The sequence below is a fragment of the Tamandua tetradactyla genome, chromosome X, assembly GCF_023851605.1.
Source record: "Tamandua tetradactyla isolate mTamTet1 chromosome X, mTamTet1.pri, whole genome shotgun sequence".
Taxonomy (NCBI): domain Eukaryota; kingdom Metazoa; phylum Chordata; class Mammalia; order Pilosa; family Myrmecophagidae; genus Tamandua; species Tamandua tetradactyla.
Genome location: NC_135353.1, coordinates 108496223 through 108522335, shown reverse-complemented (window position 1 = coordinate 108522335; position 26113 = coordinate 108496223). Strand labels below are relative to the sequence as shown.

At 36.2% G+C, this 26113-nt stretch overlaps 1 protein-coding gene and 1 pseudogene across 5 annotated transcripts in view; one reads left to right on the top strand and one right to left on the bottom strand.

Moving 5' to 3' along the window:
- Positions 1–11778, top strand: part of LOC143670994 (uncharacterized) — a 37192-nt pseudogene extending 25414 nt beyond the window's left edge.
- Positions 1–26113, bottom strand: part of ZC4H2 (zinc finger C4H2-type containing) — a 113936-nt gene that overhangs the window by 75034 nt on the left and 12789 nt on the right. The window contains exon 2 of one of the 5 annotated variants that reach the window (XM_077146692.1): positions 19934–19973. The exons of 3 other annotated variants lie outside the window; for them this stretch is intronic. In XM_077146692.1, the coding sequence (XP_077002807.1) occupies positions 19934–19973 (40 nt within the window). Of the gene's footprint in view, positions 1–11902; positions 12468–19933; positions 19974–26113 lie in introns of those variants that run through there. One more of the 5 variants, XM_077146695.1, reaches the window with a different exon arrangement.

Here is a 26113-nt window from a genome sequence, read left to right as displayed (position 1 = left end):
ATTAAACAGAATCTAAGTTGGAGGTACAGAATAAGATAAACAGAAGGTCAAAGAAGAGATAGACAACAAAGTCATCCAGCAAGAAAATCCCAGGTAAAAAAAAGTGAAAACAATCTTCAGAATAAACTAAGGTCATTACATGCCTAGATGCCAGCAAAAAAAAATGACTCATACTAGGAAAACTGAAGATATGGCCCAGTCAAAGAAAAAAACCAACAATTCAAATGAGATAAGGGAGCTGAAACAATTAATTCAGAATGTTCAAACAGACATGGAAAACCTTATCAAAAATCAAATCACTAAACTGAGGAAGGATCTAGAGAATGCAAGGAAAGAACAAAAAGAAAAAATCAAAAGTCTGAAAAACAAATCACGGCAGTAGAAGAGATGAAAAAACAATGGAAACCTACAATGTCAGATTTCAAAACACAGAAGATAGGATTAGTGAACTGGAGGATGGGACATCTGAAATCCAACATGCAAAAGAAAATATAGGGAAAAGAACGGAAAAATATGAGGAGGGACTCATGGTATTGAATGACAACATGAAGCACACCAATATACATGTTGAGGGTGTCCCGGAAGGAGAAGAGAAGGGGAAAGGAGGAGAACAACTAATGGAGGAAATTGTCACTGAAAATTTTCCAACTCTTATAAAACACTTAAAATTACAGATCCAAGAAGTGCAGTGCACCCCAAACAGAATACATCCAAATAGATATACTGCAAGACACTTACTAATCAGAATGTCAGAGGTCAAAGAGAAAGAGAATCTTGAATGCAGCAAGGTAAAAGCAATCCATCACATAAAAGGGAAGCCCAATGAGAGTATGCGTAGATTTCTCAGCAGAAACCATGGAGGCCAGAAGACAGTGGGATGACATATTTACATTACTAAAAGAGAAAAACTACCAATCCAGAATTCTATATCCAGCTAAATTGTCCTTCAAAAATGAGGGGGAAATTAAAACATTTTCAAACAAAATATTACTAAGAGAATTTGAGACCAAGAGACCACCTCTGCAAGAAATACTGAACGGAGCACTAGAGACAGATAGGAAAAGACAGGAGAGAGAGGTATGGAGAAGAGTGTACACACGAAGACTATGAGTAATGGAAAAAGAAGGAAAATTAGATATGACATATAAAATCCAAAAGGCAAAATGGTAGAAGAAAGAACTGCCTGTACAGTAGTAACACTAAATGTTAATGGATTAAATGCCCCAATCAAAAGACATAAACTGGTAGAATGAATTTAAAAACAGGACCCATCTATATGCTCTCTACAGGAAACACATCTTAGACCCAAGGATAAACATAGGTTGAAAGGTTGGGGAAAGATATTTCATGCAAATAACAATCAGAAAAGAGCAGGAGTAGCGATACTAATATCCAACAAATTAGACTTCAAATGTAAAACAGTTAAAAGAGACAAAGGACACTATGTATTGATAAAAGGAAAGAACAAGAAGACATAAAAATCATGAATATTTATGCACCAACCCAGAATGCTCCAAAATACATGAAGAAAACACTGAAAAAAGAAATAGTCATATCTACCATAATAGTTGGAGAGTTCAATTCCCCATTCTCATCAATGCACAGAACATTTAGACAGAGGATCATTAGAGAAACAGAGAATTTGAATAATACAATAAAAGAGCAGGACTTATTAGACATTTATAGAACATTACAGCCCAGAAAAGCAGGATACACCTTTTTCTCAAGTGCTCATGGATCATTCTCAAGGATAGACCATACGCTGGGTCACAAAGCAAGTCTCAATAAATTTAAAAAGATCGAAATCATACGAAAAATTTCCTCATATCATAAAGGAATGAAGTTGGAAAATAAATAATAGGCAGAGTGCCAGAAAATTCACAAATATATAGAGGCTCAAAAACATACTCTTAAACAACCAGTGGGTCAAGGAAGAAATCAGTAAATATCTCGAGGCAAACGAACATGACAACATAACATATCAAAACTTATGGGATGCAGCAAAGGCAATGCTAAGAGGGAAATTTATTGCCTTAAATGCCTGTATTAAAAAAGAAGACTGCACATCAGGAGATAGAAATAGGGTAAGATATTGGGTAATTGGAGCTGAAGGGATACAGACTGTGCAACAGGACTGAACACAGAAACTCAGAAATGGACAGCACAATACTACCTAACTGTAATACAATTATGTTAAAACACTGAATGAAGCCGCATGGAAGAATGATAGAGGGAGGAGGGCTGGGGACATAAATGAAATCAGAAAGAAAGACAGATGTTAAAGATTGAGATGGTATAATCTAGGAATGCCTAGAATGTATAACAATAGTGAAATGTACAATGTACAAATTTTAAAAATGTTTTTGCATGAGGAAGAACAAAGGAATGTCATTATTGCAGGGTGCTTAACATAGATGGTAATTAATATTTTAAAACGTCACCTAATGTGTGAGACCAAAGCAAAAAATGTTTATTTGTTACAAAATTTATATTTTGACTAGAGCATTTCCTAATATAACTTATGTAGATAGTTTGATTGAACGTCATAAGTACTTGGAATCTCAGGTAGGACATGAGATGTTGTTGGTTTGTCCAGAGTGATGCCCCGATGAATCCCAGAGTGATTTGATCAGTGAGTGGAAAAGTATTTGCAAAGTCCCCTTTGGGGAATGGTGAGATCGGGGGGAAATTCAACTTCCCCAAGTCGAATTCTTGATATTCTCACAAGCGGTGTGGACAACCAAAGCTATAGGCTGAGCCCCCAGTCTTGGGGTTTGTTCATATGAAACTTAACCCCAAAAAGGACAGGTCAAGTCTACTTAAAACTTAGGCCTAAAAGTCACCCCCGAGAGAGCCTCTTTTGTTGCTCAGATGTGGCCTCTCCCTCCAGCCAACACAACAAGCAGTCTCACCACTCTCCCCCTCTCTGCATGGGACATGACTCCCAGGGGTGTGGACCTTCCTGGCAACGTGGGACAGAGATCCTGGAATGAGCTGAGACTCAGCATCAAGGGACTGAGAAAAACCCTAGAATGAGCTGAGACTTAGCATGAAGGGATTGAGAAAACCTTCTCAACCAAAAGGGGGAAGAGTGAAATGAGCCAAAGTGTCAATGGCTGAGAGATTCCAGATTCGAGAGGTTATCCTGGAGGTTATTCTTATGCATTAAGTAGATATCACCTTGTTATTCAAGATGTAGTGGAGAGGCTGGAGGGAACTGCCTGAAAATGTAGAGCTGTGTTCCAGTAGCCATGTTTCTTGATGATGATTGAACAATGATATAGCTTTCACAATGTGACTCTGTGAATGTGGAAACCTTGTGTCTGGTGCTCCTTTTGTCTGCCGTGTCGATGGAGGAGTAGAACATATGGAGTGGGGATGGATGATAGGGGTAACAAATGTTGAGGTGAATTTGGTTTGAAGTGCTAGTGGTAGATGGGGGTGAGGGGTGAGGGGTATGGTATGTATGGTCTTTTTTTTTTCTCTGTTGTTTTTTGTTTCTTTTTCTCATGTCTTTTTGTTTCTTTTCCTGGATCGATACAAATGTTCTAAGAAATGATGAATATGCAACTATGTGATGATATTGGGAATTGCTGATTGTATATGTAAAATGGAATGATATCTTAATGCTCTGTTTGTTGTTAATTTTTTTAATTAATTAAAAAACATATGGGATGCAGCAAAGGCAGTTCTAAGAGGGAAATTTATTGCCTTAAATGCCTGTATTAAAAAAGAACACTGTTCATCAGGAGATAGAAATAGGGTAAGATATTGGGTAATTGGAGCTGAAGGGATATAGACTGTGCAACAGGACTGAATACAAAAACTCAGAAATGGACAGCCCAATACTACGTAACTATAATACAATTATGTTAAAACACTGAATGAAGCCGCGTGTGAGAATGATAAGAGGGAGGAGGTCTGGGGGCATAAATGAAATCAGAAGGAAAGATAGATGTTAAAGATTAAGATGGTATAATCTAGGAATGCCTAGAGTATATAATAATAGTGACTAAATATACAAATTTTTTAAACGTTTGTGTATGAGGAAGAACAAAGGAATGTCATTATTGCAGGGTGCTTAACATAGATGGTAATTAATATTTTAAAATGATACCTTCTGTGTGAGACTAAAGCAAAAAATGTTTATTTGGTACAAAATTTATATTTTCATTAGTGCATTTCCTAATATAACTTATGTAGATAGTTTGATTGAACACCCTAAGTACTTGGAATCTTGGGTAGGACATGAGATGTTGTTGGTTTGTCCAGAGTGATACCCTGATGAATCCCAGAGTGATTCAATCAGTGAGTGGAAAAGTATTTGCAAAGTCCCCTTTGGGGAATGGTGAGAATGGGGGAAAATTCAACCTTCCCAAGTTGAATTATTGATATTCCCACAAGCAGTATGGACAACCAAAGCTATAGGCTGAGCCCCCAGTCTTGGGGTTTGTTCATATGAAACTTAACCCCAAAAAGGATAGGTCAAGTCTACTTAAAACTTAGGCCTAAAAGTCACCCCTGAGAGAGCCTCTTTTGTTGCTCAGATGTGGCTTCTCTCTCCAGCCAACACAATAAGCAATCTCACCACCCTCCCCCTGTCTACATGGGACATGACTCCCAGGGGTGTGGACCTTCCTGGCAATGTGGGACAGAAATCCTAGCATGAGCTGAGACTCAGCATCAAGGGACTGAGAAAAACCCTAGAATGAACTGAGACTTAGCATGAAGGGATTGAGAAAACCTTCTCAACCAAAAGGGGGAAGAGTGAAATGAGCCAAAGTGTCAATGGCTGAGAGATTCCAAACAGAGTCGAGAGGTTATCCTGGCAGTTATTCTTACACATTAAGTAGATATACCTTGTTGTTCAAGATGAAATGGAGAGGCTGGAGGGAATTGCCTGAAAATGTAGAGCTGTGCTCCAGTAGCCATGTTTCTTGAGGATGATTGAATAATGATAGAGCTTTCACAATGTGACTGTGTGATTGTGAAAACCTTGTGTCTGATGCTCCTTTTATCCACCTTGTCAATTTAGTTTGAAATGCTAGTGATCAATGAAAGCGAGGGGTAAGAGGAATGGTAGGTATAATCTTTTTTTCTGTTTTCATTTTATTTCTTTTTCTGTTGTCTTTTTATTTCTTTTTCTGAATTGATGCAAATGTTCTAAGAAATGATGAATATGCAACTAACTGATAATATTGTGAATTGCTGATTATATATGTTAATGTTTTATTTGGTTTGTTAAATTTTTTAATTAATAAATAAATTTTAAAAAAAAGAAGAATGAGCAAAAATTGAGGAATTAACTGTCCACTTGGAAGAACTGGAGAAAGAACAGCAAACTAACACCAAAGCAAGCAAAAGGAAAGAAATAATGAAGATTAGAGCAGAAATAAGTGAAAATGAGAACATGAAAACAACTGAGAAAAATCAACAAACCAGAAGTTGGTTCCATGCGAAAATCAATAAGATTGATGGACCCTTAACGAGAGTGACAAAAAGAAGAGAGAGGATGCAAATAAACAAAATCAGAACTGGAAGAGGAGACATAACCACTGACGCCACAGAAATAAAGGAAGCAATGAGAGGATACTATGAACAGCTTTATGCTAATAAACTCAACAATGTAGATGAAATGGACAACTTCCTAGAAAGGCATGAACAACCCAACATTGACTCAAGAAGAAATAGATGACCTCAACAAACTAACCACAAGTAAAGAAACTGAATGAGTTATTAAGCAGTTCCCTAAAAAGAAAAGTTCAGGACCAGACAGCTTCACATGTGAATTCTACCAAACATTCAAAAAAGAATTAGTACCAATTCTGCTCAAACTCTTCAAAAACATTGAAGAGGAGGGAAAGCAACCTAACTCATTCTACAAAGCCCACATCACCCCCACATCAAAGTGAGACAAAGATATTAGAATTAAAGAAAACTACAGACCAATCTCTCTAATGAATATAGTTGTAAAAATAATCAAAAAAATCTAGTAAATCAAATCCAGCAGCACATTAAAAGAATTACACACCATGACCAAGTAGGATTCATCCCAGGTATGCAAGGATGGTTCAACATAAGAAAATCAATTAATGTAATACACCATATCAACAAATCAAAGCATAAAAACCACAGGATCATCTCGATTGATGGAGAAAAGACATTTGACAAAATTCAACATCCTGTTGAAAACACTTCAAATCGTAGGACTAGAAGGGAACTTCCTCAACATGATAAAGGGAATATATGAAAAACCCATAGCTAACATCACCCTTAATGGGGAAAACCTGAAAACTTTACCCCTAAGATCAGAAACAAGACAAGGATGTCTACGATCACTATTGTTATTTAACATTGCGTTGAAAGTTCTAGTCAGAGCAATTAGACCAGAAAAAGAAATACAAGGCAGCAAAATTGGAAAGGAAGAAGTAAAATTCTCATCCTTTGCAGATGCTATGATACTACATGTTGAAAACCCAAAAAAATCCACAGCAAAACTACAAGAGCTAATAAATGAATACAGCAAAGTGGCAGGTTACAGGATCAACACTCAAAAATCTGTAATATTTCTATACACTAGTAATGAACAATCTGAGGGGAAAATCATGAAAAAAATACATTTACAATTGCAACCAAAAGAATAAAATATTTAGGAATAAATTTAACTAAAGAGACAAAAGACTTATATAAAGAAAACTACAATAAATTATTAAAAGAAATCACAGAAGAACTAAATAAATGGAATGGCATACCATGTTCACGGATTGGAACACTAAATATAGTTAAGATGTCAATTCTACCTAAACTGATTTACAGATTCAATGCAATAACAACTAAATCTCAAAAACTTACTTTTAAGAAATAGAAAAACAAATGACAAAATTTATCTGGAAGGGCAGGGTGCCCTGAATAGCAAAAAGTATCCTGAGAAAGAAAAACGAAGTCAGGGGTCTCATGTTGCCTGACTTCAGGGCATATTATGAAGCTACAATTGTCAAAAAGCATGGTACCAGCATAAGTATAGATATATTCACCAATGGAATCAAATAGAGTGTTCAGATATGGACCTTCTCATCTATGCACAAATAAGGCAGTCAAGCCAACTCACCTGGAACAGAACAACCTCTTCAATACTTGGTGCCTAGAGACCTGGACATCCACATGCAAAAGAAGGAAAGAGAATACATAACTCATACCCTATATAAAAATTAACTCAAAGTGGATCAAAGACCTAAACATTAGATCTAAGTCCATAAAACTTATAGAAGAAAATATAGGGAAATATCTTACAAATCTTATAATAGGTGGTGGTTTCCTAGACCTTACACCCAAAGCACGAATACTGAAGACAGAAAGAAAGAAATGGACACTCCTCAAAATTAAACACTTTAGTGCATCAAAGAACTTCATCAAGAAAGTAAAAAGACAGCCTACACAATGGGAGACAATATTTGGAAATGACATATCAAATAAAGGTCTAGTATCCAGAATATATAAAGAGATTGTTCAACTCAACAATAAAAAGACAGACAACCCAATTATAAAATGGGCAAAAGACATGAGCAGACACTTCTCAGAAGAGGAAATACAAATGGCCAAAATGCACATGAAAAGATGCTCAACTTTCCTGGCTATTAGGGAAACGCATATCAAAACCACAATGAGACATCATCTCACACCCACCAGAATGACCATTATCAATAAAACAGAAAATGACAAGTGCTGGAGAGGATGTGGAGAAAGAGGCACACTTATCCACTGTTGGCAGGAATGTCAAGTGGTGCAACTGCTGTGGAAGGCAGTGTGGCAGTTCCTCAGGAAGATAAGTATAAAATTGCCATATGACCCAGCAATACCATTGCTAGGTATCTACTCAGAGGACATGAGGGCAAGGACACAAATGGACATTTGCACACCAATGTTTATAGCAGCATTATTTTCGATTGCCAAGAGATGGAAACAGCCTAAATGCCCATCAACAGATGAGTGGTTAAACAAGCTGTGCTATATGCATATGATGGAATATTATGCAGCTGTAACACAGAATAAAGTTATGAGGTACGTAACAGCATGGATGGACATTAAGGACATTATGCTGAGATTAGCCAGAAACAAAAGGTCAAATATTGTATGGTTTCATTGATATGAACTGACATTAGTGAATGAAGCTGGAAAACTTCAGTTGGTAACAGATAACATCAGGAGATAGAAACAGGGGAGATAGTGTGTAATTCGAGCTGGAGGGATACAGATTGTGCAATAGGACTGATTGTAAAAATTCAGAAATGGATAGCACAATACTACCGAAGTGTAATACAATTATGTTAGAATACTGAATGAAGCTGAATGTGAGAATGATAGAGGGAAGCCTGAGGGCACAAATGAAATCAGAAGGAAAGATATACAATAAATACTGAGATGGTATAATCTAGGAATGCCTAGAGTGTATAATGACAGTGACTAAAGGTACAAAGTTTAAAATGTTTTTGCATGAGGAACAACAAAGGAATGTCAATACTGCAGGGTATTGAAAATAGGTGGCAATTAATATTTTAAAACTTTAACTTATGTGTGAGACTAAAGTAAAAAATATTGATTTGGTACAAAATTTATATTTTGAATAGTGCATTTCCTAATATAACTTATGTGGACAGATTAATTGAACACCATAGTACATGGAACATTGAGTAGGGCATCAGATTTTGTAGGTTTGTCCAGAGTGAGGCCCCAAGTGATTTGAATAGTGAATAAAAAAGTATTTGTAAAGTCCCCTTGGTGAATGGTGAGAAAGGGGGAAAATTCAACTTTCCCAAGTGGAGAATTCTTGATATTCTCACAAGCAGTGGGGACAAACAAAGCAATAGGCTGAGCCCCCAATGTTGGGGTTTGTTCATATGAAACTTAACCCCACAAAGGATTGGTCAACCCTACTTAAAATTAGGCATAAGAGTCACCCCCAAGGAAACCTCTTTTATTGCTCAGATGTGGACTCTCTCTCCAGCCAACACAACCAGCAAACTCACCACCCTCCCCCTCTCTACGTGGGACATGACTTCCAGGGGTGTGGACCTTCCTGGCAACTTTGGACAGAAATCCTAGAATGATCAGGGACTCAGCATCAAGAGATGGAGAAAACTTTCTCGATCAAAAGGGGGGAGAGCAAAATGAGACAAAATAAAGTATCAATGGCCAACAGATTCCAAAAAGAGTTGAGAGGTAATCCTGGAGGTTATTCTTACACATTAAATAGATATCACCTTGTTAGTCAAGATGTAATGGAGAGGCTGGAGGGAACTGTCTGAAAATACAGAACTGTGTTCCAGTAGCCATGTTTCTTGAGGATGATTGAATAATGAAATAGCTTTCACAATGTGACTGTGTGATCGTGAAAACCTTGAGTGTGATGCTCCTTTTATCTACCTTATCAACAGATGAGTAAAACATATGGAATAAAAATAAATAATAGAGGGAACAACAGTTAAAACAAATTTAGTAGATTGAAATGTTAGTGATTAATGAAAGGGAGGGATAAGGGATAAAGTATGTGTGAATTTTTTGTTTTCTTTTTTCTGAATTGATGCAAATGTTCTAAGAAATGATCATGATGATAAATATGCAACTATGTGATGATACTGTGAATTACTGATTATATATGTAGAAAGGAATGATCGTATGTTAAGAATGTTTGTGTTTATTGTTATATTTTTAAAAAATTAAAAAATTAATGAAAAAATGAATATGATTGTTGAACCATTAAGTTGATATTTCTTTAGTCTCCAGTATCTTACAGCAGCTAGAAGTAAAAACATAAAATTGTGGAATTGCCACCCATACTAAATTCTGAAATCTGTTCTACAACTAATTGCGCTGTGGTTTGAAATTTATTATATATATATGCTATTTTTCACAAAAAAGAAAAAAAGTCAATTGTGATGATAAAAAAATATCTATTCCCTCTTGCCTCCTATATTCTAGAGCAACTAGAAGGAAAACACTGAGGTGCTGGTAAGGTATCCCATGACAAATTCTGGGAGCTGTCCTGTAACTACTTGTTGAAGAGTGTTTTGAAAGCTATTGCTTTTTTCTTTCTTTGCTTTGTATATAAGTTATATTATACAGTAAAGAAAGAAAAGTAAAAAAGAAGAAGAAGATAGCAGATACAGAGGCAAGAAGACTTGGGATACAAGTTGCATCCACCTCCAATAAAGAGTAGACTGAGGAAAAAGGTAACGGATATAAGAAAATTGGAAAAATACTTCTCTGACCTCAGAATTTTTTTAAGGCAACCCCTCTTTGAATTCACCCAGTAAGAGTTTGAAATGCGATTTAGAATTATTTCATTATGAAGAAAATTGTGTGGGAAAGAATCATCAATTTAATTCACTAAATCTTTCTGTGACAGCTTACCCCTTGTAGTAATAACCCCCATAAAGTGTAAATCCACATGAAAATATCCTCCATTAAAATATTTGAACCCCACTGATAATAGAGCATTCACTGTGGAGAGAAGCCCGTTTGATTTACTGAATTTGTGGAAACTTTTCTCACTGATGTCTTATTTCATTAAATGTAGATGTTATGCTCAAGAGAAACCCTGTGCTTCTAAGAAATATTGAAATACCTTTAGTTATATAACAAATTTCATTGAGCAGAAGAAAATTCATACTGGAGAGAAATCAGTCCATGTAACAATACTTCATTGAGCATTAGAAAATTATATGGGAGAGAAACCTTTGAATGTACTGAATATGATAAAGTTTTCTCTTGAATCTCATTTCTTACTCTACATTTGTAAGGCAATGCAGGGGCAAAATCTTATAAATGTAAGAAATGCAGAAAAATCTTAAGCCAAAGGTAAATCCTCATTCATCAAAAAAATTCATACTGGAGAGAAACTGTGAATGTGGGTAAGCATCCATTCAGATTTCAAACCTCAGTCAGCAGAGAACTTACAGTGGGGAAAACCCTTTGCCTGTAAGGTATGTGGGAAAGTCTTCAGCCACAAATGAAACCTCAATGAGCATGAACATTTTTATACTAGAGATAAACATTCTGAATGTAATGAATGTAGGAAAGCCTTCAGCCAAAAGCAATATGTCATTAAACATCAAAACACTCATACCAGAGAAAAGATTTTTGAATGTAATGAATGTGGAAAAGCATTGAGCCAAAAGGAAAACCTCTTTACCCATCAGAAGATTCACATTGGTGAGAAACCATTTGAATGTAAGGATTATGGAAAAGCTTTCATTCAAAAGACAAACCTCATCAGACAGCAGAGAACTCACATGGAAGAGAAGCCCTTTATATGTAAGGAGTGTGGGGAAACCTTCAGTGGCAAGTCAAACCTTACTGAACATGAGAAAATTTGTATTGAAGAGAAACCCTTTAAATGTAGTGAACATGGCATAACTTTTGGCCAGAAGTACCTCATAAAAATCAAAACATTCACACCGAAGAGAAAAATCTATGAATGTGATTAATGTGGACAAGCCTTTTCTCAAAAAAACACCACTTATTGTACATGTGAGAATTCATTCAGGTCATAAACATGAATGCAATGTATATAGAAAAGCCTCTCAAAGTTCATCTCTTACTGTGCATGTGAGAAGACATACAGGTTAGAAACCCTATGATTGTAATAAATGTGGGTTTTCAATTCTTGCTCTACATTTAAAAATACACACAGGTAAGAAGCCTTATCAGTGTAGTCAATGTGGGAAAACTTTCAGTCAGAACTCATACCAAATTAGAGACCAGAAAATTTATACTCATTAAAAACCCTAAGAATACCTTGAAGATATGAAATTTTTCATCAGGAATTTACATTTCATAGCACATCAGAAATAATTATTCTGGGTCAAAAAAGCACAGACGAGGGAAATAAAAGCTAAAAACTTACGGGAAATCAGCGATTACATACTGTAGAGGACATTCATATGGTAAAAAGCTTGTAACCTACAAAAAATGTATAGCAAACAGCAATGTTAATGCTGAAACTTTAGAAGCATTTCCCCTAAAATTAGGGACAAGAAACAGATGCCTGCTTTCATTGTTATCAGCATAGATCTGGAGATCATAACCAATGTTATAATAAAAAGTTTTAAGTGTTGGAAAGCAAGAGACAATATTAGATAATATCTACAAATAATATAAAACTTCTGTGCAACAGAAAAGAAGTGAGCCCAGAAACAGACTCATGCACCTATTAGAATTCTGAATGTGATAGAAATGGCATTGGGAAATGATGAAATATTGGGACATTTAAAAAAACGGTTTGGAGATAATTTGTTGTCCAGGGAAGTAATAAACCATACACAAAAGCAAAATGCAAGGGGGTTAAAAACAGGAATACAAAAAAGCTATAAACTTAAACAATCTTGCTAATAGGAGAGCATTCCTTAAAACAAATTCAAAAATACCTAGCAATTCTTCTCTGAGTATGTATACTCAAGAAATATGTACCAGGAAGATAGCTACTGTGGCATGATTTGTAGTAGCCAAAACTGGAAACAACTTAAATGCCCATCAGGAATCAAATGGAAAATTCTTGTGATGGAAAACTATATCTGTAAGTGAAACATGAGACATGCATTAACAGAGAAAGAGCTCAAAAATCATGTTGAAATGGAAAAATTAAGTTGCATAATGATGCATATAGTACAACGAAATTTTTGTGAATTTGAATAAAGACTTCCTTCATAAAATTCAGTACTATGTATTGGAAATGGATCCATATTATAAGTAGATATTTAGGAAGTGGATTGGAAGGATACAGACCAAACTCTTGATAGTGATCACCTGTGAAAAGAGGGAAGGGAATGAATGTAGGGGGTGGGGTGGGGATTGGTAAAAGGAGACTGTAGCTTTATATATAAATAACCATTTCTCTTAAAAACAAAGAAGATCGCAAGTAAATATAACAAGATACTGACTAATTCCGCATTGCGGTATATGGATATCTTGTCTTATTTTTTGTATTTTTCTGTATTTTCAAAATTTCATAGTAATGATAGGGATGGGAAAGCTGTACCTTTAGAAACAGTATCATAATGGCTTCATTTCAATCAAATACTAAACTTTTTATAGAAACTATTTCTAAAATCTTATCAATGATGAGTGATTGTATTTGTTGTCTATGTAATATAAAACTATCTATTTTATTAAAATTAAAATGACAAAAACAATACAACAGATTCTTGTCACTGAAATCTAAGGATAGGCAGAAAAGCACTTGTGGCCTCTTTAATGAGATAAATATGTATTTGGCCTTGTAAGCTGGCAGGAAAGCTACCTCTACTTTTAACAATTATACCTTGAAACTCACAATCAAATAGAGTGAATTATCGAAGTTACATAGGCAAAGAAACAGCTCCTTAAAGAGAATGGTGTGCCAGCTTTCAGTTGCCTTGGGATACCTGATCATTCAAAATTAATTTCATCTAATTCCAGAATCTGTGTTGTCTTATTGTATTTACAATCTAGCAACTTACATAACAGAAAAACAACCATTCCTGTTCATTCAAGGATCTGAAATTGTAAGGCTAAGGGCAGAAAGTTTTGCATAGGTACAAAACATATTTCCAGTTCATGAAAAGAATTCTGGGTTTTTAATGTATTTACTAGTAACTTGAACAAAAGCCTTACTTGTTGCTGTTTTTTCATTCATTTTATATCTCACTTTAGAATACTTGCTGCAAGATCAATTGCTATTTAAAAGCTTACATAATTAGTGACAGATATAGAATAATACAACCTAAGGTAAGAAAACAAAGCCATATAAATCAGCCTGTCACACTAAATTTTTCAGTATACATAAGGATATGGACTAGTGGGCTTTGGTTACTTCTAAATATTTTAACTTCAGTTTATTTCTTTGCCCTGGACTCCTATTTTCCAGGGTATAACAGGAATGCCTTCCAAATCCATATCTATGCTATAAATCTAATCTGTCACCACCCTCCCTCAGACACTACTGTAGAAAGGTTTATTTGCCACTGGGTACCACTCTTTCACCCCTGAATCACATTTTAATGCTGGACAATATCTTGTGACATAGAAACTTACCTGGGAAATATGTTATATGCAAAACCATGGATGAGAGACAAATATGGTGAGTTGATGGATAAACCAAGCTGGGGGCAGTTGGAAGCTAGATAAACAAATTAGTACTGCATGTGATAGTTATCAAGACACAGCTTGGTCTTGATAACAAGATATATGGGAATATTGTTGATAAGATAATTAGTATTCTTTCATAACTTCAAATTGAAATACTGATTTTATTTCATTTTAAAGTCTTTCATGAACAATAAAAGTGAATATACAGACTGAGAAAGGAGACACCACAAAACAGTAGACTGAGAGAATTATTGGCTACTGGAAAGGGAAACACTTGGTGCCAATTCATGCTATGAACCTAGATGAAATATGAATAGTGGCCAAATTATACAAGAGAGAAAGTGGAGATGAGCGGGGTGGCAAGAACGAGCCCTAATGTCAGACTCCATCAAAAGACAGCATTGCAAAATTGTTTCCAATGTTTTAAACTAAGGCAAGTGACACGGTAACAGCTTCCTTTTTTCACTATAGTGACATGTGCCAAACCACTGAAACTTTTCCTTCAGAAACATCCAGTGTAGGGGCAGATGAGCACTGACCAGTGTGAAAAAGAGCCTAGGTATCAACTGTTGAAGCATCATAGTAGTAGAGGAAATGCTTCAAGGTAGCAACTGTTGAAACATCAGAGTAGTAGAGGAAATGTACCAATCCCTTACCAAAACTCACATAACCCCACAAATATGCCTCACTGATGTATATTTGTTAAATGTCTTGTGTACTACTACCTTCTGGCTTCATCCCTTTGATTTTAGAGTTCTCTTTCAGTTGCCTTATCACTTCTTCGCAAACTGCCTATGGATATTATTAGAACTTAAAACACAATTTTGAAGGGGAGAGAAATGATTATCATCTTAGTCCCAAAGGAATAATTCATGTCAAATTGTCTTATCAGTATTAAAAAGAGACATGGAATGAAAAAAATAAGCACATGAAAAGATGCTCAACATCACTAGCTATTAGGGAAATGCAAATCAAAACCACAATGAGCTATCATTTCACATCCACTAGAATGGCCATGGTTAAAAAATTTGTAAAATTACAAGTGGAGAGGATGTGGAGAAATAGGAGCACTTGTTCATTTCTAGTGGGAATGTAAAATGGTGCTGCTGCCATGGAAGAGTTTGGCAGTTCTCTAGAAAGCCAAGTATAGAACTACCTTAAAACCTGGCAATCCCAGTACTAGGTATATTTAAAAGAATTGAAAGCAAGGACTTAAACAGATATTTGCACACTGATGACCATAGCAGCATTATTCACAATTTCCAAAAGATGAAAGCAACTAAGCTGTCCATCAACCAATGACTGGATAAATAAAATGTAGTATATACATAGAATGGAATATCATTCAGCCATAAAAAGGAATGAAATACTGATATAGGCAACAATACAGATGAACCTTAAAGACATTATGCAGAGTGAAATAATCCAGACATTGAAGGGCAAATATTGTCTGATAGGACTTGATTACAATAAGCAAACTCATAGAGTTATACTCTAGAATACATATTACCAGGGGATAGACTGGGGTAGATAACGGAGAGCTGAATTATGCATGTGAATGTGGCTTAAAGGGGAAGTTTAGGATCACGTATGTTACTAGAATGAAAATTGGAAGATAAAACATGGGAATCTATAACACACTGAATCCTGTTGTGAATGATGGACTGGGGTTAATAGTACAAGTATAAGAAAGTTCTTTCATGAATTATAACAAATGTATGACACTAGAACAAGATATTACTATTAGGATTGTATATGGAAAAAAATACACTGAATGTTAACTATGGATTATAGTTAATAGTACTGATTCAATACTCTTTCATCTATTGTAACAAAGGTACCACACTAATATAAAGTGTCAATGAAGGGAGGGGTATATGGGAACGTATTTTTTGCATGACTTTTCTGTACACCTACAACTTCTCTAATTAAAAAAATGATGTAAAAAGAAAAAATATTGCTTAAGTGAAAGAAACCAGACACAGAGTACCACATATTGTTATTCAAGTTATATAAAATGTAAATATAAATAAATCTATAGACACAAATAGATTAGTGGTTATGTAGGGATGGGGAAAGGTTGTGCCTCCTCCAAAGTATGAAGCATACTGGTGGTGGGGATCTAGCAATGAATTTCTGCTTACATCACATGACAATTTGTCCCTGTCTTCTGTGATTTGTATGTCCATGTCCAAATTTCCCTTACTTATATGGACTCCAGTCATACTGGATTAAGGCCCACCCAGATTCAGTTTGGCCTCATCTTAATAAGATCTTCAAAGATCCCATTTATAAATGAGTTTACATACAGAGGACTGATGGTTAGGACTTAAACATATCTTTTGTGAAGAATGTTTCCTCCCACTTTATTCTTATTGTTCAAAATTATTTTAGTAATTCTAATTCTTTTGCCTTTCCATATAAATTTTAGGATAATCTTGCCTATACTTACAAAAATCTTGCAAGGATATTGATCAGAATTCCATTAAACCTGTACATTAATTTGGGAGGTTTGGCATCTTTTCTACATTGGTTCTTCCAACCTATGAATACAGTTATGTTTCTCTATTTATTTAGATATTCCTTGATTTCTTTCACCATTAATTGTAGTTTTCAGCACAAAACCCCTACACATATTTTGTTAAATTTACACTTTTCTGATGTTACTTTTGACAACCTTAAATGTTATTGTATTATTAATTTTACTGTCCATGTGCTTATTGCTAGTATACAGAAATACAATTGATTTTGTATTTTAATTTTGATGCTGCAACTTTGTAGAACTCACGTTTAGATCTTGTTCTTTTTTGTTTTGATTTTAGATTTCTTGGCATTTTCTACATAGATAATCATGTCATCTGCAAAAAGGAACAGTTTTATTTTACCTTTTCATCTGTATGCTCTTACTAGCTTTCTTGAAAATAAAATTTACATTGGCTAGAACCTGTAATACTGTTTGAATAGCAGTGGTAAGAGCATACATCCTTCTTTGCCTCACTCCTGATCTCAGGGGGTAGCATTCATTCTTTTACAAATAAGCATAATGCTAGCTGTAGATTTTGGTAGATGCTCTTTATCAAGTTGAGTAAGTTCCCCTTTACTCCTAGTTTTCTGGGTTTTTATCATGAATGGGTGATGGATTTTGTCATATACTTTTTCTGCATCCATTGATATGATTACATGATTTTCCTTCTTTAGCCAGTTCATATGGCAGACTGCATTGACTGATTTTCAAACACTGAGCCAGCTTTGTATCCCTGCAATACATCAAACTTGGTCAGGGTATATATTTCTTTATATATATTGCTGAATTTTATTTACTAATATTTTCCCAAAGATTTTTGGGTTTATATTTATGTAGTTTTCTCTTTTTTGTACTGTATTTGTCTGGATTTGGAATCAGAGTAATATCAGCATCATAAAATGGATTGGAAAGTGTTGTTATTTAATCTTTTATTTTCTAAAAGAGATTAGAAATAATTGGTATTAAGTTCTCATTAAACATTTATTAGAATTCTTCAGTGAAACAATCTGGGACTGGAGATTTCTTTTTTGGGAGAATTCAAATTATGGATTCAATTTCCTTAATAGTTATAGGGGAGGTGGGGCAAGATGGTGGCTTACTGAGGTATCGAATTTAGTTCATTCTCCAGAGCACCTAGTAAGTAGTCAGGAACACTATGGAAAAACTGCCGGGGCCACATCAGTGACTGGACACACAATGTACACCAGTCTGGACAACTGGACCAGCTGCAATCCAACACAGAACTGTAAGTCACCCAAGCCATGGAAGCAGCATTCCTCCCTCATGGGCACAGCAGCCTGGTTCCCCAAGGGGAAAGGAAGCAGACTGTATTAGCAACAAAAGTTTACCTCAGCCAAGCTCCAATTGCAGAATTAATTAACAAATTTTGACTACCCAAAATAAGCCCCCAGCTCTGATAAACCTGGAATAAGAGATAAAGTTATTAGGAGATTTTGCTCTAGCAGAGAGGGGGAGAGGCTGATAAAAAAAGAGGCTTTTTGAGTCAGACACTACAAAATACTTGAAAAGGACTGGATCCTAAAAAAAGGGGGTGCATACAGAGCCTGGAGATACACAAAGCCAGGTACCAACTTAAGTTCTTGACTGACAAAACTTGAGGAGCAGGGGTCCTGCTTTTATTTATTTTATTTTATTTCTGCTTTGTCTCTGCTACTTAACAGCTCACTAGATACAACTACGAGGCTTCTCAGTCTCCAGCACTGCCACAGGTAAGGGTGGAATTAAGCTTGTCTGAGAGACAAAGTAACTAATCATGTGAAAGGAATTAAACTGCTAAAGGTCTCACCTTCCCCAAGAGAGAGGTGGGGCAGAGTTCAAGTGGAATCCTTCCCTCAAGAAACACAGGACCCAGGGACTGGAAAACTAAAGCAATTAATGCCAACCTCCAACTTTAACCCTGTCTCAACCATGCCCCCACTAGGGAGAGTCTGCTGAAGTTAAAGGCACCACACCACTTTATGCTCATGGGACCTGCAGGCAGACAAGTGTCACATACTGCACAGGATAGGAAAAAAACAGAGTCTAGAGGCTTCATAAGAAACTCTTTCAAACTGCTGGGTCTCAGCTTTAGGGAAAACTGATGTCAGCAACTCTTTCTACCTGAGAGGAGATCAGTCCAGTCTGGGAAAAGCTGACTGGATTCTATAATATCTGAGGAGACCCTCCTCAAAAAAAAAAAAAAATCTCCATACAGGCAGGGTAAGAAACAGAAAAACAAGACCTGAAAAATTCTGAATGTTCAACAGAACCTATGCTAGATGTCCAGAATAAGTTGAACTGAGCGTAAAAGAACAGATAAAGAACAAAGTCATCCAGCAAGAAAATCCTAGGTAAAAGAGTGAAAACAACCTCCTGAATAAACTAGTTAAGGAAATCAAGTGCCTAGATGCCAGCAGAACATAACAAGTCATGCTAGGAAAATCAAACATATGACCCAGCAATGGAACAATCCAACAATTCAAATGAGATACAGGAGTTGAAACAACTAATTCAGGATGTTCGAACAGACATGGAAAATCTCATCAAAAATCAAATCAATGAGCTGACAGAGGATTTTTTTTGGGCAAACAAAAAGAAGAAATCAAAAGTGTGAAAAAACAAATTACAGAACTTATGGAAATGAAAGCCACAGGAGAATAAATGAGAAAACAATGGCAATCTACATCAACAGATCTGAAGAGGCAGAAAAGAGAATTAGTGAACTAGAGGACTGAACTTCTGAAATCTGACACAAAAAAGAAAATATAGGGGGAAAATGGAGAAATATCAGTAGCGTCTCAGGGAACTGAATGACAACATGACGCGCATGAATATAGATGTCGTGGGTGTCCCAGAAGGAGAAGAGAAGGGAAAAGGAGGGGAAAGATTAATGGAGGAAATTATCACTGAAAATTTCCCATCTCTTATGAAAGACATAAAATTACAGATACAAGAAATGCAGCATACCCCTAAAAGAACAGGTCCAAGAGGACATACTCCAAGACACTTACTAATCAGACTGTCAGATGTCAAAGAGAAAGAGCGCATTTTGAAAGCAGCAAGAGAAAAGCAATCCATCACATACAAGGGAAGACCAATAAGACTATGTGTGGATTTCTCAGCAGAAAGCATGGAGGCGAGAAGGCAGTGGTATGATATATTTGAGATTCTAAAAGAGAGAAACTGCCAACCCAAGAATTCTATATCTAACAAAATTGTCCTTCAAAAATGAGTGGTAAAAAATGAGGGGGAGGGTGAGCAATGGTAGCGCAGTGTCAGAGTTCTCACCTGTCATGCCGGAGACCCGGGTTCACTTCCCGGTGCCTGCCTGTGCCAAAAAAAGAGAAAAAATGAGGGGGAGATTAAAACATTTTCAGACAATCAATGGGTGAATTTGTGACCAAGAGACTGCTCTCCAAGAAATACTAAATGGAGCACTACAGACAGATAGGAAAAGGCAGAAGAGAGAGGTCTGGAAATGAGTGTAGAAATGAAGAATATTGGTAAAGGAAAAAGAGGAAAAAAAAACTAGGTATGACATATAAAATCCAACAGGCAAAATGGTAGAAGTACTGCCTTTACAGTAATAACACCAAATGTTAATGGATTAAACTCCCCAATCAAAAGAATGGATTTAAAAACAGGACCCATCTATATGTTGTCTACAGGAGACTCCATTTTAGCCCCAAGGACAAAAATAGGCTGAAAGTGAAAGGTTGGGAAAAAATATTTCATAGAAACAACAATCAGAAAAGAGCTGGAGTAGCTATATTAATATCCGATTAATTATACTTCAAACGTAAAACAATTAAAAATGACAAAGAAGGACACTAAGTACTAATATAAGGAACAATTCAACAAGAAGACATAACAAACAAATATGTATGCACCAAGCCAAAGTGCTCCAAAATATATGAGGTAAACACTGAAAACACTGAAGTGAGAAATAGACACCTCTACCATAATAGTTGGAGACTTCAATTCCCCACTGTCTTCAATGGATACATCTAGACAGATGATCAATAAAGAAATAGAGAATTTGAATAATATAATAAATGAACTAGACTTAACAGATGTTTACAAAACACTATAACCACAACAGCAGTATACACCTTTTTCTCGGGTGCTCATGGACATTCTCAAGGATAGACCATATGCTGGGTCACAAAGCAAGTTGCAATAAATTTTAAAAGATTGAAATCATAGAAAATACTTTCTTGGATTATAAAGGAATGAAGTGGGGGGTAATATGCAGAGGCTAAACAACACGCTCATAAACAACCAGTCGGTCATGGAAAAAATTACAAGAGAAATCGGTAAATATCTCTAGGCAAATGAAAATGAAAATACAACATATCAAAATTTATGGGGTGCAGCAAAGGCAGTGCTAGAAGGGAAATGTATTACCTTATGCCTACATCAAAAAAGAAGAAAGTAAAAATCAAGGAATTAACTGCCCACTTGGAAGAACTAGAGAAAGAACAGCAAACTAACCCCAAAGCAAACAAAAGGAAAGAAATAACGAAGATTAGAGCAGACAAAAACAAAACTGAGAACGGAAAACAATTGAGAACATCAACAAAAACAGAAGATGGTTCTTTGAGAAAATCAGTAAAATCAATGGACCCTTAGCTAGGTTGACAAAAAGGAAAGAAAAGAGGATGCAAATAAATAAAATCAGAAATGGAAGAAGAGATATAACCATTGACCCCACAGAAATAAAGGAGGTAATGAGAGGATATTATGAGCAACTATATGCTAATAAACTAGACAACATAGATGAAATGGACAACTTCCTAGAAAGGCATGAACAACCAACACTGACTCGAGAAGAAATAGACAACCTCAGTCATCAAGAAGCTCCCAAAAAAGAAAAGTCCAGGACCAGTAGACAGTGAATAAAGACGTATTTGCAGGGTCCCTTTAGGGGAATGGGGAGAAAGGGGGAAAGAATCAACTTCCCCATTTGGGACAACCAAATGAATAGGCTGAACCACCAATCTTGGGGTTCACCCCTAGGAAAAGTATTTCTGCAAAGTATAGGCTAAGCCTACATAAAATTAGGCCTAAGAGTCACCCCCAGAGAACCTCTTTTGTTGCTCATATGTGGTCTCTCTCTATAAACCAACAGGGCAAGGGAACCCACTGCCCTCCTCTCCTATGTGGGACATAACTCCCAGGGGTGTGAATCTCCCTGGCAACATGGGACAGAAATTCCAGAATGAGCTGGGACCTGCATCAAGGAATTGAGGAAAACTTCTTGACCAAAAAGGGGAAAGGAGGAATGAGAAAAAATAAACTGTCAGTGGCCGAGAGATTTCAAATAGAGTTGAGAGGTTATCCTGGAGGTTATTCTTATGCATTATGTAGATATAGCTTTTCAGTTTATGATGTATTTGAGTGGCTAAAGTCAAGTGCCTGAAACTGTAGAGCTGTGCTCCAGTAGCCATGTTTCTTGAAGATGATTGTAGGAAGATATGACATTTACAATGTGACTGTGAAATTATGAAAACCTTGGGTCTGATGTTCCTTTTATCTAGGGTATGGACAGCTAAGTAAAAAATATGGATAAAAAAATAATTGGGGAACAAAGGTTAAAATCTATTGGGTAGATGGAAATACAAGTGGTCAATGAGAGGGAGGGATAAGGGGTATGGTATGTATGAGTTTTTTAATTTCTTTTTCTGAAGTGATGCAAATGTTCTAAAAATGAATATGGTGATGAATATACAACTGTGATGATATTTTGAGCCATTTATTGTACACCATGTATAGAATGTTTGCATGTTAAGAATGTCTGTATTTGTATGTTGTTTGTTAATTAAAATATTTTAAAAAATAGTTATAAGGCTATTCAAATTATCTATCTTTTTTGGGTGAATTGTGGTAGTTTGCTTTTGAGGAATTCATCCATTTCATCTAACTTGCCAAATTTACACATGTAAAATTGTTTGTAGTATTCCCTTATGTGATGGTTTGGAGTGATGTACCCCATAAAAACATGTTCTTAAATCTAATCCATTCTGTGAGTGTGAACCCATTATAAGTAGAATCTTTTGATAAAGCTGCTTCAGTTAAGGTGTGACCCACCTCATTCACAATGGGTCTTAATCCTCCTACTGGTGTCCTTTATAAACAGGATGAATACAGAGAGAGAGAAAAGAAGCCACAGAAGCAAGGCACTGAAATCAACAAAACCTGGAAGAGAAGGGAAAAAACAGCAGATGCCACTGGTGCCTTGTCATGCAACACAGGAGCCAAGAATCACCAATAGCCAGACTTCAGAAAGAAGGCATTGCCTTGATAACGCTTTGATTTGGACATGTGCCTAGGCTCTAAGCATAAGCAAATAAATCCCCCATTGTTAAATTGAACCATTTCATGGTAGTTGCTTTCAGCAGCCTAGGAAACTAAACCCCATATGACAATCTAAGGGCCAAGGATCACCAGCAGCCAGTCCTAGAAGACCACAGTTTTCAGGAGAAAGCATTCCCTTGATGCCTTTATATGGTCTTTCCCTTTACCTCCAAACTATAGGCCAATAAATTCTCATTGTTTAAGCCAAAGCATTGCATGGTATTTGCTTGAACAGCCAAGGAAACTAAAACAGATTTTGTCACCAGGACAATGGGGTGCAGCTATTGCAAATAGCAAAAATATGGAAACAGTTTTTGAATTGGGTAATGGGTAGAAGCTGGAAGATTGTGAGGTGTTTGATAGAAAATGCCTAGATTGCTTTGAAGAGACTGTTGGTAGAAATATGGGCACTAAAGTTACTTCTTATAAGGCCTTAGAAGGAAATGATGACTGTGTTATTGGAAAGTGGAGGAAAGGCAGTCCCTGTTTTAAAGTGAAAAAGAACTTGGTGAAACTGAGTTCTGATGTTGGATCAAAGAGATGAACTCAGATGTTTAGCTGAGGAGATTTCCAAGCTAAATGTGGAAGGTGCAGCCTGGTTTCTCAATGCAGCTTATAGCAAAATGCAAAAGGAAAGGAATAAGATAAGAAATTAACTCCTGGACAAAAAGAAACCAGGATGGTTTGGAAAATTCTGAATTGCTGGAAAGTGAGTCCCCAGAGAATAGTGTTCCAAGTAAGGGTTCAGCTGAATATGAAATCAGGCAGCCATTTCAGGGGAAGTCAGAATTGGAAATGCAGTTATGCAGGAAAGATCTATGGAAGGCTCTACTGTTTGATGGTTTAGAACTATATGCAAAGCCAACACATTTTTTTGAGATATTTGCATGAGCAGAATCACTGTCAGCCTGGACTAAAAGGGTCAGAGAAGGAATCAACAGAATGAAGAATGATATTGAGGGTAGAGACATGGAAGCCAAAATCTAGACTGAAGAGATCCCCATGGGCCAAGAGAGGGGGCCAACCCCTGTGTGTTGAAAACGCAGGTTCACCCCGTGCTTGAAGAGGGCAGGCCTTCTACCCCATTGGTGAGGGAGAACACTGCCACCCAAATGTTTGGAGATGGTGAGGCCTGTGCCCTGGCATTTGCAGAAAGTCTGGCCATCACCCCAGTACTTGGAGAGAGTGGGGCCCATGCCCTGGGGGGTTCAGAGAACCTGGCCATCATTCTGATGCTCAGAGAAGGTGGAGCCTTTTTCCCATTATTGAGAGAGAGCAAGGCTGCTACATAAGCACTTGGAAGGGGAGGAACTGCTGCTCTATCAGGTCTGGAGGACAAAACACTGATTTACAGGTGACTCTCTGACATTGAAATCTGATGGAATTTGCCCTCTTGGGTTTCAGAATTGTATGGGACCTGTGTCCCTTGTTTTCCTTCCAATTTCTCCCTTTGGAATGGAAATGTTTATTCTTTGCCTGTATCTCTATCATATATTGGAAGAAGATAATTTATTCTCTTGGTTTCACAGGTCCAGAGACAGAGGGGAATTGTGCCCCTGGACAGACCATATCAATAACTGACTTTGCTGAACCTTTGTGCTTAGTATTGTTATTGAAATGACTTAAGGCTATTGGGATGTTATGATGGAATTAATGCATTTTACATGTATAAAAAACATGTCTTTTGGGGATCCAGAGGGTGGAGTGTGGTGTTTGGAATGATGCACCCCAGAAATAAATGTTCTTAAATCTAACCCATTCCTGCATGTATGAATTCATTGTAAGTAGGACCTTTTTTATCAGGTTACTTTAATTAGAGTATAGTCCAGCCAAATAAGGATGAGTCTTGATCTTATTACTATAGTCCTTTATAAGCATAATAATATTCAGACAGAGAGAAAGCCAGAGGGGGCAGCCAAAAACTGAATATCAACAAAATCCAGAAGAGAAGGGAGAGACCAGAAGACACCACCATTTGCCTTGCTATGTGGCAAGCTAAGGATCAAGGATCACCCACACAGCCCCAGAACACCAGTCTTCACTGAGAAAGCATTTCTTTGATTTGGAATTTCTCTTCACCTCAAAAACATAAGCAAATAAATTCCCACAGTTTAAGCTGACCAATTGCATAGTACTTTCTTGAGCTGCCAAAGAAACTGAAACACCTTATTATCCTTTTGATATCAGTGGGGTCTGTTGTGATATCTTCTGCCTCATTCCTAATATTTGTGACTTCTCTCTTTTTGCTTTCTCAGCCTTACTGTAAGTTTGTCAATTTTACTTACTTACATACTTACTTATTTTGCGTGGGCAGGCACTGGGAAACGAACACTGTCAATTTTGTTATTTTTCAAAGAATCAACTTTCTGCTTCATTGATTTTCTCTTTTTTTTTTTCTGTTTCTAATTTCACTGATTTCCACTTCTGTTTGTTTTATGTTTATTTTGTTCTTTTTGTAATTTCTTAAAATGTGAGATTAGATTATTGACTTGAGATATTTCCTTTGCATCTCATCTCTTTAGATGCATCCTACCAATTTTGATATGTTGTTATTTTCATTTTCAATCAGTCCAATGTATTCTTGTTTCCCTTGAGACTTCCTCTTTGATGCATGTATTACTTAGAAATAAGTTGTTTACTGTCCAAGTTTTTATTGATTTTCCTTTGTTTCTGATTTATTTCTTTCTAGTTTGACTTTATTGACATCAGAAAACACACTATATTTCATTTTTCTTAAATTTGTTGAGATTTCTTTTCTGTCCAGGATATACAGTTTATTTTTTGATATATTTCCAAGGACATCTAGAAAGAAGTATATTCTGTTGTTGTGTGGAATGTTTCGTTGTTCTATAAATGTTAATTAGTTCCTTTTGGGTGATGGTGTTGTGGAGCTCATCGATAAAATCTATGCCACATACATGTACATATACACAATCTTCTATAATATTCTTTAAAAACAGCTGATTTTCTGCCTAGTTCTATCAATTGTTGTTAGAAATGTACTGAAGTCTCCAACCATAATTGTGGATTTGTCTATTTCTTCCTTCAGTTCTGTAAGTTTTTGCTTCATGTATTTTGCAGTTCTTTTTGATAGACACACACTTTGAATTA